General features: G+C 42.1%; 1 protein-coding gene across 1 annotated transcript in view; it reads left to right on the top strand.

Annotated features, from left to right (window-relative positions):
* HTR4 (5-hydroxytryptamine receptor 4) overlaps positions 1-13,000 on the top strand; it is a 45,700-nt gene that overhangs the window by 19,307 nt on the left and 13,393 nt on the right. The window contains exons 4-6 of the mRNA XM_040630619.1: positions 442-595; positions 1,479-1,520; positions 4,223-4,791. Of these exons, the coding sequence (XP_040486553.1) occupies positions 442-595; positions 1,479-1,520; positions 4,223-4,791 (765 nt within the window). The remainder of the gene's footprint in view (positions 1-441; positions 596-1,478; positions 1,521-4,222; positions 4,792-13,000) is intronic.

Raw genomic sequence — 13,000 nt, forward strand, 5'->3', positions numbered from 1 at the left:
TGGAACCATGCCTGAGACAGCAAACCCTCAGGTGTGTATCAAGCTTCTCAGAGACAGGGAGAGGAAGAGGGATGTGGGGCCAACTCCAGCGGTGACTCTCAGATGTGATCTAAGGTTGATATTTATGTCCACAGAACTCATGGGCCAATATCCCATTCCATTATGTAATTGCTTGTTTCTTTCCTCTGTCCTTTTCTGGTGTCATCTTTCCTTCCTCTACTACCCACTCTCACTGCCTTCCCCCCCTTATTTTCTCTTTTCTTCCTTATTTTTATTCTTTACTTCCCCCTCTGATTTTCCTCCTTCCCAGTATTTCCTCTTCTTACACTCCTTCTCCTCTCTGCTCCTTCTCCCCTCTTCTTTCTCCTCAATCATTCTTCCCTCCTTTTCCCTCTCATTCCTCTTTCCCTGTGGCACTCATGCCTTCTCTTCTCTCTCCAGGTATTATGCCATCTGCTGCCAGCCTCTGGTCTATAGGAACAAGATGACCCCTCTGCGCATCGCATTAATGCTGGGAGGCTGCTGGGTCATCCCTATGTTTATCTCTTTTCTCCCTATAATGCAAGGCTGGAATAATATTGGCATAATTGATTTGGTGAGTACCTGTGCAGACCCTGCTGGTTTACTCTCTGATGAACTTTATGTGCTTGGGATTCTAAATAAACAAACACTATCAGGTTGGGTGGCTATTCTAAGAAAGATTCTGATAGTGGTCTGAGCGACAACAGTAACAACAAAAAAATACAAGCTAACCTTTTGGAATGTTTGCTGTATGCCTGAAAGTATGCTCCGACTTTACATAGAATCCTGACAACATCCTTCTCTCATCTCATCCAGATGAGAAAAGTCAGGCTCAAAAAGGTGAAGCAACATGCCCAGTAAATAGCAGAACAGATACTCAAAGCTTAGCGTTCAGACTGTAGAGCCTGAGGTATGTGAGGTGCCCCAAGAGGCCTTCATCCCACTTCGTGGCTTCCAGTGACCAGCAGAAAACACGTCACATGGGTGGAGGCGTCCCGGGAATGAAGAGAACTCTGGGCCAGGAGTCAAGAGAACTGGACCCTGAGCCCAGTTCTGTCCCTGACCCTGAAGGACTACAATGAGAAGGGGCATTGGTCTTCAGTGGAGGAGTGTGTCCTGCAGGGGTGTAGGAGAGCAGCACGTGGCATGCATGCCAGGCGTTTGCCAACCCCTGTCCAGATGATCTTCAAGAGTCTTCCAGCTCTGACACACTATGTGGATAGTGCCAAACTTGCAATGAAGATCCGAAGTTCCGGTGGGGGTTCACTGGTAGCGATATATATCCCCTAAGGAAGTTTGCAGGCAGTCACTCTGCAGTGGGGACCGTGTTGAGATAGGAAGGGAACTGGAGAGGAGCGAGCGAGAGAGGCTCCAGCCCAACGAGATGAGAGTAGCAGCTACCTGTTCTTCTTTCCAGCACATCCCCAGCCCCTAATCTTGCCTTGTTCTTTGTCCAGGAAAGGATATCCAAGCCAAGGCTGGGCCAGGATTTGCATGTGGTATGTCAGAACAAGAGTTCCTTGGGCTTCTGAAAGAAATGCTGGGGACAAGGAGTGGAGAAGTAAAAGGGGATTCATACCAGGGAGACTGTATGGATATTTTCTTGAATCCTATCCTTCTTCTTTCAAACTTCCAGTTTCACCATTCTCAAGGGAAATGAAATTCAAGTTTCCGATGACCTGTAGAGTAGTAATTATGGCCAACCAATGTTGAACACTTACTGTTCGCTGAGTCCATGTTCAATCAGTCATCATTTCTGTGAACCTCACTCAGGCCTCACAACAATGCCATGAGGTAGATCCTATCATTGGCCTCGGGAAACGGAGCATCAGAGCGGTTAAGTTATTAGCTGAAGTCCGATTGGCAGGGACTATAGCTAGGCACTCCAGAGACTATGCTCTTAATCTCTGTGCTAAACTTACTCCCTAGTGGAGAAGACATTTGGAAGCATAAGCTTTTGTGCATCAGAACTTTTAAAAAGAGTGCAACACTCTTACCTTCGGATATAGAGTTTCTAGGGGAAATGATTTAGAGAATTGCTGTCCATTTTGAGAGTGAGATAGCAGCATCCCCAATTTACTTTGTGCAGCTAGGGAATGGGGCATGTGCTCTCTGTGAACAGAGAGCCTAGTATTTGCCTAGTATTTGCTCCATGATGCTGTGATTGCATTGCGTATCTTTCCACTCATCTGCACATTGCACTGGCCTAGAGAGAAGCTAGCACAACCCATGTATCCACAATACAAATGCAGTTGATTCTCACCATTCGCTGCAAGTAGGTTCTAGGAAGTTGCCACAAGCGCTGAATTAGCAAATACTGAATCTTTGCTCCTAGGGGAAATACAGGGTTAGGTCCCTGCAGGTTCTGGTCACAATATTTTCATCAACCAATCAATACATAATACATACTGCTTGTGAGAGAGGCCCATGAAATGTAAGGTGACAGTAAGGTTGATATAAAATAATGGAAAATATAGTAGGCAAACACTAATCAGAAGAAAGCTGGCGTAGCTGTACTATTATCAGTGATAAAATACACTGAAGGCAAGTCACCCTGTTTGAGGTAAAGAGAAATATTTCATTATGAGAAAAAGGTCAATTCGATAGGAAGGTATATTATAATCTTATGATATGCTATGAGACAAGACACTAAATAACACAAATAAAATAACGTATGTGTGTATCATAGATGTTATTCATACATTTGTTCATGTGTATGTTCACACTGGTTGCAGGCTGACCTCAGACAAGGAGGTGTCATTGGATTACACAGCTCTCTTCAGCCAAGGGCTATTCCTAGACAAGGCTGATAACTCAGAGCTGTCAGCAGACAGAGTTTATAGTAGGGAGAAAAGTCTTTCAATCCTTAAAAGAGAACCAGTGCATCAGAGTCTCTAACGCTAGTGAGGTTTGTTCCAGGAATGTAGCACAGTCACTGTAATTCACCATATTAATAAAAGAGAGGGAAAACCCTCAGGATCATCTTTTTCCCGCCCAAAATTCATTAACAAAATTCGGTATCTATTCATGATTTTAAAAAATTCTCATCAAACTAAAAAAAGAAGAAAGCTTCCATAAAAAACTTCCAGCAACTATCATACTTAATAGTTAAAACATTGAAACTCCCCTCCTAAAACTGAGAATGTGAAATGGTGTCCACTATTACCTCTTCTATTCAGGATTACACTGGACGTCTTAGCAAGTTCAATAATGCAAGAAAAATGGGACTAAGATTGGAAAAGCGGAAGTGAAATTTTTATTATGTGCAGATCATATGGGTACTTATGAAGAAAATTCATAAGAATTTAGAGATGACATAATAATAACAAATTTGATAAAGTTGCTGGATACATTGCCATGCAAAAAATTTTCACCGGATTCTACATACCAGCAACAATTCGGATTAAGGACTTTAAGGTGGCATCATTTGCAATAGGATAACAAATCAAATACTTAGGAATACATCTGAATAAAGGTGTGCAAGACATTTACAGAAAAAAATTGTAAAATGTTATTGAAATACATTTTAAGAGATTTAAGTAAAGGAAAGAATGACCATGTTTGTGAAATGGAAGGCTTACTGTGGCAAAGAAGTCCGTTTTCCTCAATCATTCTGCTCTATCTCCAATCAAAATCCCCAAAGATCTGTATGGAAATTAATAAGCTAATTCTAAATTTTATATAGGAATTGCTGAGACATAAGAACAGTCTTGAAGGAGACAGGCCACAGTTTAAAGACTTCTACTACCAGATCTATTGCGTGCAGGCAGACGGGGAAGGGAGGAGACGCTAACTCCGCTCTTGGTTGGGTAGGGAGATTGAAGGATGATTTTGTCCCTATCTTATTTCTCCTCTTTCCTGGGGCCTTCAGCCCCTTGTGCAGAGACAGTCCCTCTGCGCTCCGGGACGCAATCATATTCCTTTCTACCTTTGTGGGTCTGTGCTATAGGCTTATTAGGAAAAGAGAACTTGGCTGATAAAACTTCTTCTCTCTTTCCTCCTCTCTTTCCTCTTGTGTTTCCCTGTTCCTTCCCTGCCCTTCCCTGTTCCCCTCCTTTTCTCTCTCCCTTCCAATTCCTCTTTTGCTTTTTCATCCTTTTTCTTTTCTCACAATTTTCCTCCTTTGTCTCCTTCTTTCTCTTCACTTTTCCCTTCCCATTCTCCCTTCTTTCCTCATTTCTTCTCTCCCTCCAACTCTCAGATAGAAAAAAGGAAGTTCAACCAGAACTCTAACTCTACCTACTGTATCTTCATGGTCAACAAGCCCTACGCCATCACCTGCTCCGTGGTGGCCTTCTACATCCCGTTTCTCCTCATGGTGCTGGCCTATTACCGCATCTATGTCACAGCGAAGGAGCATGCCCACCAAATCCAGATGTTACAACGGGCAGGAGCCCCCTCAGAAGGCAGGCCCCAGCCCGCCGACCAGCACAGCACTCATCGCATGAGGACAGAGACCAAAGCAGCCAAGACCCTGTGCATCATCATGGGTTGCTTCTGCCTCTGCTGGGCTCCATTCTTTGTCACCAATATCGTGGATCCATTCATAGACTACACCGTTCCTGGGCAGGTATGGACGGCTTTCCTCTGGCTTGGCTACATCAACTCTGGGTTGAACCCCTTTCTCTACGCCTTCTTGAATAAGTCTTTTCGACGTGCCTTCCTCATCATCCTCTGCTGTGATGATGAGCGCTACCGAAGACCCTCCATCCTGGGCCAGACTGTCCCCTGTTCAACCACAACCATTAATGGATCCACACATGTGCTAAGGTGAGTGCTTAGGGGCTTGGGAGATTTTCTGTATTTGCGTGACTCAGAATGGGTACCTCTCCAGTTTTTTGTTTCCAGAGGGGTTGTTCTTGAAAAACTGTGCAGTGTTTATGAAGATTAAAGAACATTCTACTCTCTGGTCATGAAGTAGAATAGCGGATAAGGACTCAGGCTCTGGGGGAGACTGGCCTATATTCAGATCCAGCCTCCACATTTCTGTGACCTTGAGCAAGTCATTTAACCACTCTGAACTTCAATTTCATTTTTAAAAAAAACCTGAGATCCCAATCGCGGAATCTATGTCATAGGGTTTATGTGAAGATCAAATTAGCTAATGCGTGTAGTACAGATCCCAACACCTAGTAAGCACTTAGTAAATATTATCTACTATCATTTATAGGTCATGTTTTGCAGTGTGGTTAAAAGCATGGGCTTTAAGGTAAAATAGACTTTATTTGACTCTTAGTGCCACTACCAGCCATTTGTATAATCTGTTTTGGTTTATTTTACTCAACTGTGAAAAAGAAAAGTAATAACGTCCATCTCATAAGGCTTTTGTGACAGCTAGAGATAATGTATTCTTTTAGGGCCTGACACATAGTAAGCACTCATAATATTCCTAACAATGTTATTAATATGATTAGTCAGAGCAGTAGTAATAACATATGGCCTGATACCCTAAGATGGCCACAAAATAACATGATAAATGAAATAAATAGGTTAAATGTGCAACAGTAATATCACGTGATAAATGGTATAATGGAGGCATAGATAACTGAGGAAGGGAATTTGAGGAGGAAAGAAGCTGATTTGGCTTGAGAAAATCAGGAAAGGCTTCAGAGGACAGCATTTGTTAAGAATTTGAGACTTGGAGGAGAGGTCAGGAAGCCATTCTAGCAAATAGAACAGCATATGGAAAGAAGTGGAATGTGAAAGCGCGTGGAAGGTCAAGTGGTGTACCCAAGGTCACCTGGGTTGATGGAGGGGAGAGTAACTTGGAGCTGAATGTTCAGTGAGCAGTCACGATGCCTCGCTCTAAACTCTGAGAATTTTCTGGCTCCCCTGGGCTAGAGTCATTCTCAGCCATGAAAACCATGTGTTAAATAAGTACATTCATCCTGTAGCAAAGATAAATTGTCAGCAGCACTTTTTTTCTTTGCCTCAAGATGCACAAGAATTTCTAAAAAGCAGTTCCTTCTTTGACACAAGCATTTAATTTTTGTGATGACAGTATTCAGCTGTCCTGGCAACTGAAAATTGGGGAATTTTCATTTGCATGTGTAAGAAATGAAGAAGAGAAAATAGGGTTTGCCGTGAAATATAAACCCTTTGCCTCAGAGGCTGCTCGGAAGCCTGAATTCAATTTACTGCCACTAGTGTGGGCAGACTTGTAGTTAAAGCCTCGTCTGGGGTTGAGTGTCCCGCGGGTGGAAGGGCCACCAAGACTACTCCTGATTATTGCGCCTTAAGCGAGGGTCATAGGAAGAACCCAGCCGTAAAGTGTGTGCTCAGGAACTTCTGTGTGGGGGCCTAGACGCTGCTTGAGTTCGCTGTTGCCTGAGTCCAGGCTGTCACCTGCTTACAGAGTCTGCTCTAGCGGTGCCTTTGCTAAGTCAGTTGGTTAGAACTGGAGGGGCCTTTTTCCCATAGAAACAGTCACAGAAGGTGTTTGGGGGTTTCAAGGGCAGCCCAAGAGACCTATTTTACTGACACCGTGTTTTGTCCCTGCTGCATTTGGAAGCCTGCAGTGGGTGACAAACAGAGGTGGTAGTTCCGAGGAGGCTTGCGGGTGAACTCTCCGTACTCTAGTGTTCGTAGTTCTGCATGGGGTAATGAAAAGTGCAGGACGTTGGTCTGAGATACTTTCCTGGGGGAGGTGAGGAATCTGGTAAGAGTGGGGGAGCCGACACAGAGAAGACTGTTTGGAGCCTGCATCCACTACAGTGTAAGCTTTGCAAGGACAGGAATCCTGCCTCTTTCGTTCACGGCTCCATCCCAGATGCCCAGTAGATTGCCTGATGTACAACAGGAACTTGAACTCTTGATGAATAAATTAATAAAGCAAACAATTAATTCCCTAGATCAATGGTACGAGCACCACTTAAGAACAATTTATGTTTTTCTTAAAAATCTTGTAAGCAGGGGCGCCTGGGTGGCTCAGTCGTTAAGCGTCTGCCTTCAGCTCAGGGCGTGATCCCAGCGTTCTGGGATCGAGCCCCACATCAGGCTCCTCTGCTGGGAGCCTGCTTCTTCCTCTCCCACTCCCCCCTGCTTATCTCTCTCTCACTGGCTGTCTCTCTCGCTGGCTGTCTCTGTGTCAAATAAATAAAATCTTTAAAAAAAAAAAAAAATCTTGTAAGCAGGCAAGATATATAAAACCCAAGCAATCAAAAGTAAAATCAGCTTTTATCCTGTTGATCCTACCCTTCACCTCAGAGACAATTAGAACTAGTCTGGTGATTTTTTTAAATGCATCTACAAACATTCATAAAACCATACACGTTCATAGATTTCTCTCCCTTTATTCATTTTATTTTATTTTATTTTATTTTTTCATCATCATAAGTGCACTCCTTAGTCCCCATCCCCTATTTCACCCATCTCCTCCCCACCTCCCGTCTGGTAACCAGCAGTTTGTTCTCTGGAGTTAAGAGTCTGTTTCGTGGATCCTCTCTCTCTTTTTTTCCCTTTGCTCATTTGTTTAGTTTCTTGAAATCCGTATAGGAGTGAAATCATATGGGTTCTTCCTACTCTCTCTGGCCTCTAAATGTTAGAGTTCTTCAGGGCTTGGTTCTTCATACTCTTCTCAAATGGCATTCTCACTTAATGCGATTTGACCACCCACAGCTTTTGTGCCATCAATCTCTCTTTAATTAATAGCTCTAGATCATAGCTGTCCTCTAAACTCCAGACCACAAAATCCAATTTGCTTTCTTGACAGCCTTATATAGGTGCCTCTCAGGAATCTCACATTTAATGTACCTTAAACAGAATTCTCTTATATACCCCACCCACCCACTACTCCAAGCTTCCAGAGTCTCCTGTATCTCCATAAATGGAACTGTCGTCTACCATGTTACTAAATCTGGACACTTTGTCACTCTCAGGGAGAACCACCATATTAAACTGCAGACTTAGAGCTTTAAAAAAGAAGAACCAATCAGCTGATATTGAAAATATGGAGTTCAAGCTAAATAAATGCGAATTTCAACCACAGGGACAAAATGTAAATCACGGAAGTATAGGATGATGCCTGAACATTCTGCTGCATGTTTAAAATTTGGAATTTGAGGGGCACCTGGCCGGCTCAGTCAGTAGAGTATGCAATTCTCGATCTTGAGATCATGAGTTTGAGCCTCATGTTGAGGGTAGAGATTATTTTAAAAAATAAAATAAAATAGAATAAAATAAAATTTGGAATTTGGTAAGTGCAACTTCATTTTCCTCATGCAAAGCACTCATTGACAAATTTATGTCATTCTATGTTATTAATAATAAAGATTATGAAGCCCAACATAATTCCAGGAAAATGTGCCAGTTACTGTATTTAAGAACTTTGAATGCACTGTTGCATTGAATGTTTACAACAACCAAATAGGTTGCTATTGTAATTATCATGATTTTAACAATGAGAAAACCGAGGGTTTTAAAGAGGGTATAGAACTGACCCGAGGTCACACAAAGCCTTCATGATTGTCTTCAGGTTAATGAAAGATTAAACACTCAAAATTGATAATTATCTTGCCTTAAAAAAAAAAAAAAAGTCTTCCCTGAAAATCTATAATATATAGAGGACTTAGTCTGCAACCCAAGAACCACACTGGTCAGAGCCAGGTAATGACAACACAGTGAAACTGTAGGGCCTTTTTCTTTTAAAGTCTTTTTGGGAGAATAGAATTTTACTTTTCCGTGTTGAACTAAAAATAGGATAGTGTGCCTCAGTGGTTTGGAATAGTAGGCCTTCCAATCTTGGTCCTATTCTTATAGTCTTTTGACTTACGCAACATTTTATTTTATTTATTTATTTATTTAGATTTATGTATTTATTTGAGAGAGAGAGAGAGTGCATGAGCCGGGGGAGGGGCAGAGGCAGAGGAAGAGAGAGAATCCACAAGCAGATTCCCCTCTGAGCTTAGAGCCCCATGAGGGGCTGGATCCCAGGACCCTGAGATCATGACCTCAACCAAAACCAAGAGTTGGCCACTTAATTGAGCCACGTAGGCACCTCCACCCTCCTTTTTTTAAAGATTTATTTGCAACATCTCATTATTGAACAAACATATGGGCAGCCAATGAAATAAAATATGTTTTTGTCAGGCAGTCTTAATGGACTTTGACCACTCAAATTGAACAAACTAATGTAGAATGTAGCAGAGACGTCTGCAGTCGTGTTTGGTTTTCTGTGAGATTAACATCTTCTTTGGAATATACAGCTCATGATGAAAATAGAAGTGAACATACCATGGTTGGCTGATGAAGTAGTTTGTTAAGGTATGTACGTTACATAGCCTTTTAAAAATAGTTTCCAAACATGAATTATTGTCATATATGTTTCTTGGGCAGTTTTAATTTGTATGCCCACATATGTTAGAAGGAGGCATATAATGCCAGCATGTGGGCAATGGATTCTAGGCGGTTCATCATGGGTGTGAACTGATTCTTAGCAGATTTGGAGCCAGCTCTCTCTTCTTGTCACATCTTTAACCTGGCTCTGTAGCTGTTTTCCCCATCCACCAGTCTCTCTCTTAGTCTTATAGGAGTCACCTTTCCTACTCTAGGAAACTCCCATCAGAGATAATGGCAGAGAAGGGAAGAAATAACCTAGTGAGAAGACATTGGTACATTCCCACTCTAGTCCAGGACAAGACAAGGTTGCCTTGTCACCTCTGCTGTTCAACATTGCATACAAAATCCAAATGACAGAAAGGAGAAATGTGAAATACAAAAATGAGAAAAAAGAGCAAAACTGCAACTATTTATAAGCAATATGATTTTTTACCAGGAAAATCCTCTATAAACCATGAAAACTAAGACATTCCAACAAGGATGTCCAAATAGTCCAACATTCAGTGACTCCTACACATTAGAAATCACCAATTAGAATGTGGATTAGGAAAAATACCATCATCCACAGACGCAGTAGCTAAAGTTACTAAAAAAGTACAAGATGAAAATATACGACATACATTGAAGGGAACTTTTAAAATTTCACTGAAGGAGAAATCAGAGATATTGCCAAGGCGTCACTGTGGCCAGCAGAAGAGAATACTAAAAAAAATCCAAAATTTTCTTTGGACGTTATCGGAAACTCATCAGAAGTCCAGGTTTGCCGGTTCTGGAAGTTGAGTCGTTAGGTTCTAAGGTTTGATTCACTGTAACTGTTCACTAAGCCCCTAATGTGCCGGGCACTGTGTATGAGGTGGTAGATAGACAAATGAGAGCCGGAGTCTCCCAGAGCTCACAGCCTAACTGAAGAAAGAGACACCTAAGTAAATAATGACATCACCGGGGCTGTGCACAAGGTTTAATGGGAGCTGGAGGGACTGCTACCTAACCACCGGTTCCATCGTCACTGACGAGGGTCATTCAGTCTCTGCTCGAATTCCTGCAAGGAGAGGATCGTACTACTTGATGAGCCTGCTCAATGGTTGGGTGACTCTAGAGTACAGAAGGTCTTCCTTCTATTGAGTTGAAAGCTTCATCTCTAAGACTTCTGCCCGCTGGCCCTAGTTCTGTGTCCCTTCTGAGGCTTTTCTTCATTCTTCCATTACTGTCCATGCAATACTGTTAAAGGTTGGGAGAACATGATCCTCTCCCCTAATTTGTAACCTTCATTATTTTTTTTTTATCATTTTTCCTTCAAACTATGGTCAGTAGACCACTCTCATTAAAATCACCTGGAGCTTAGTAAAAACACAGATTCCTGGACCCCATTCCTGGAATTGGAGCAAGGTAGGGAAAATGAAATTTTTGCCAAGAAGATTCTTACGTGTGCTAAACTTTGAGAACTGCTGACTCGGACTCCAGTGGATCGGAAGGGTCATTGTGTGCTGGCATTGATAGTGCTTCCAGGTGATGACACATATTATAATTCTTGGGTCCTTTTAGAGTCTCTTAAAGGGTAATAATTATATGTGATTTAACTAGTAAAATTCCTTTGGAAGTTGCCTCAGCTCAGCCATTCTTCAAGCCAAGTGACTCTGGCCACTTGGGAGGTGAAGTGTGATCACATAGTCTGTGACCACATAATGTGACAGGAGATTCGAATAAGCCATGCTGATGTGATTTGGAGTTCATTGGGGGTTTGATTCTGGAGTTCTTTGTCCATTTTCCTTGGATAAATGTCAAGGATCTTGCCAGTGCCGATCTCTGCTAGGTCTTCAGAGCCTAGTAAAGTGCCTGGTGCATTGTGAGACTTGACAAGGAGTAAAGGAGTGCTTCTGTCGCCTTTCCCTGGTCTCGCTTCTCTTCTGTTAACTGTCTTTATGAAGATTAGCCCCGATGATCCAAAGTAGAGCAAGGATTTGTGGCACTGACAGAAACCTTAGAACAGAGATTTTTCTCTACATGAAATCCACTGAGGATTCCAGGTTTGGGCTTCTTGGGTAAATAATCCCTGCCCTGCCTGTCTCACTACCTCATTGTGGAAATCAAACGAGGTAATGGAGGTGAAATTGCTTTGCTAACTGCAAAGCTCCATCCTCAGGGGAGAGATAATTATGTTATGAGAACAGACTATTTATAAGTTAGGTAAATAGCTAAGATTGCATGCTTAGCAATGCAGAGATGGCACGCAGAGTTTAGCTTTGGGGATGGATTTCTCTGCTCTCAGGCCAGGCTTAGATATCTCCCGTGGCTCTCCAAGTTTAGACCTTGCCCAAACCTAGGACACTCACTCAGTTCCTCAGAAGGCTGAGAACTTCTGCAAGAACTTCCCAAAGAACTTCTTGTCTATCTAACTTGGCTCTTGGTTACTATCCTCCATTACCCAACCTCAATCCCCCCACCAATAAACAGGTTTTTTTTGTTGACTTGGGGATCTCCAGAGCTGTGCTATCCCATAGGATAGCCATTAACCACATTCCAAGGATTCAGTAGCCATATATTATAAGTAGAAAATTTTCGTTACTGTAAAAAGTTCTATTGGACAAAACATCTAGAGCCTTCTCTCTGGAATGAGGCGGTATATGCTTTTCCTCAGACTTCCTCTTACCAACCAAAGCTCAATAATAAATAAGCCAATTCTAATGGATGTACTGTAGAAGTCTTTGACACTTCCATGTACAAGATTAGGATGCTCAGGTTTAAATATGGAATTAATCGAGGTGGAAAATACGGGGATAGAGAGAAATTGAAAGTGAGAAAGAGGCAAAGAGAATGAGGGTTCCACTAAAAACAGTAGGAGAAAAAAAATTTTCTAGGCTATTGCTCTTTGTTGTTTCCTTTATAAATAAGAGTTATCAGAATTTATCACTGGTTTATTTTTTGTTTATTATCTGTCTCCTCAGCCAGACTGTCCATACATGAGGGCAGGGAACACGTCTATTTTATTCCCAGAGGTTCCCCCAGGGTAGAGCACATGGCTCAATCCATGTACTTAGTGGTCGAATGGATGGACGCTCTTAGCAGACTCTGCCACTCACCTGGAATGTGTATACTCAAATAAGTTTTGACCACTTTAAACAAATATTTATTAATTCCATAGCCAGAATCATTGTTTTTTTTTTAACGGTGACATCACTTGCTGATTTTCGATATCAACACACCAGAATTACCCTTTTAAACAGAGATTTTCACACTGTGGGTTGGAAGATTACCCATGGATGAGACAATAATTTAGGTTTGATTTTACTTTGGATGCTTAGAGGTTTCTGCTAATGTTGGAAAGTTGTTTGACATTTAAAAGCTATTTTGTGGCCTTTGCCTTGAACTTCGGAGGTTACAAATGGATTCAACATTTACCTCATTGTATTGAGCCAATGCGATACTTAATCTGGGTGAATCAGGGGTGGGTGAGGATGACCTTGCCTTATCTCCCCCAGCCTCCTCCAGGGCTGGCTACAGAATTTGCAGGCCCCACACAGAATGCAAATGCAGGGCCCCTTGGGCAAAGGGCAGGTAAAAACTTCAATGGAAAGTATTAAAATGTAAAGCTTTTTCTTTCATCTGCAGTTTTTCTCTCACCTTGTCGTGGTGTATTTTTTTTGCT

This window comes from Ursus maritimus, unplaced genomic scaffold, assembly GCF_017311325.1.
Source record: "Ursus maritimus isolate PB19 unplaced genomic scaffold, ASM1731132v1 scaffold_15, whole genome shotgun sequence".
Lineage (NCBI taxonomy): Eukaryota > Metazoa > Chordata > Mammalia > Carnivora > Ursidae > Ursus > Ursus maritimus.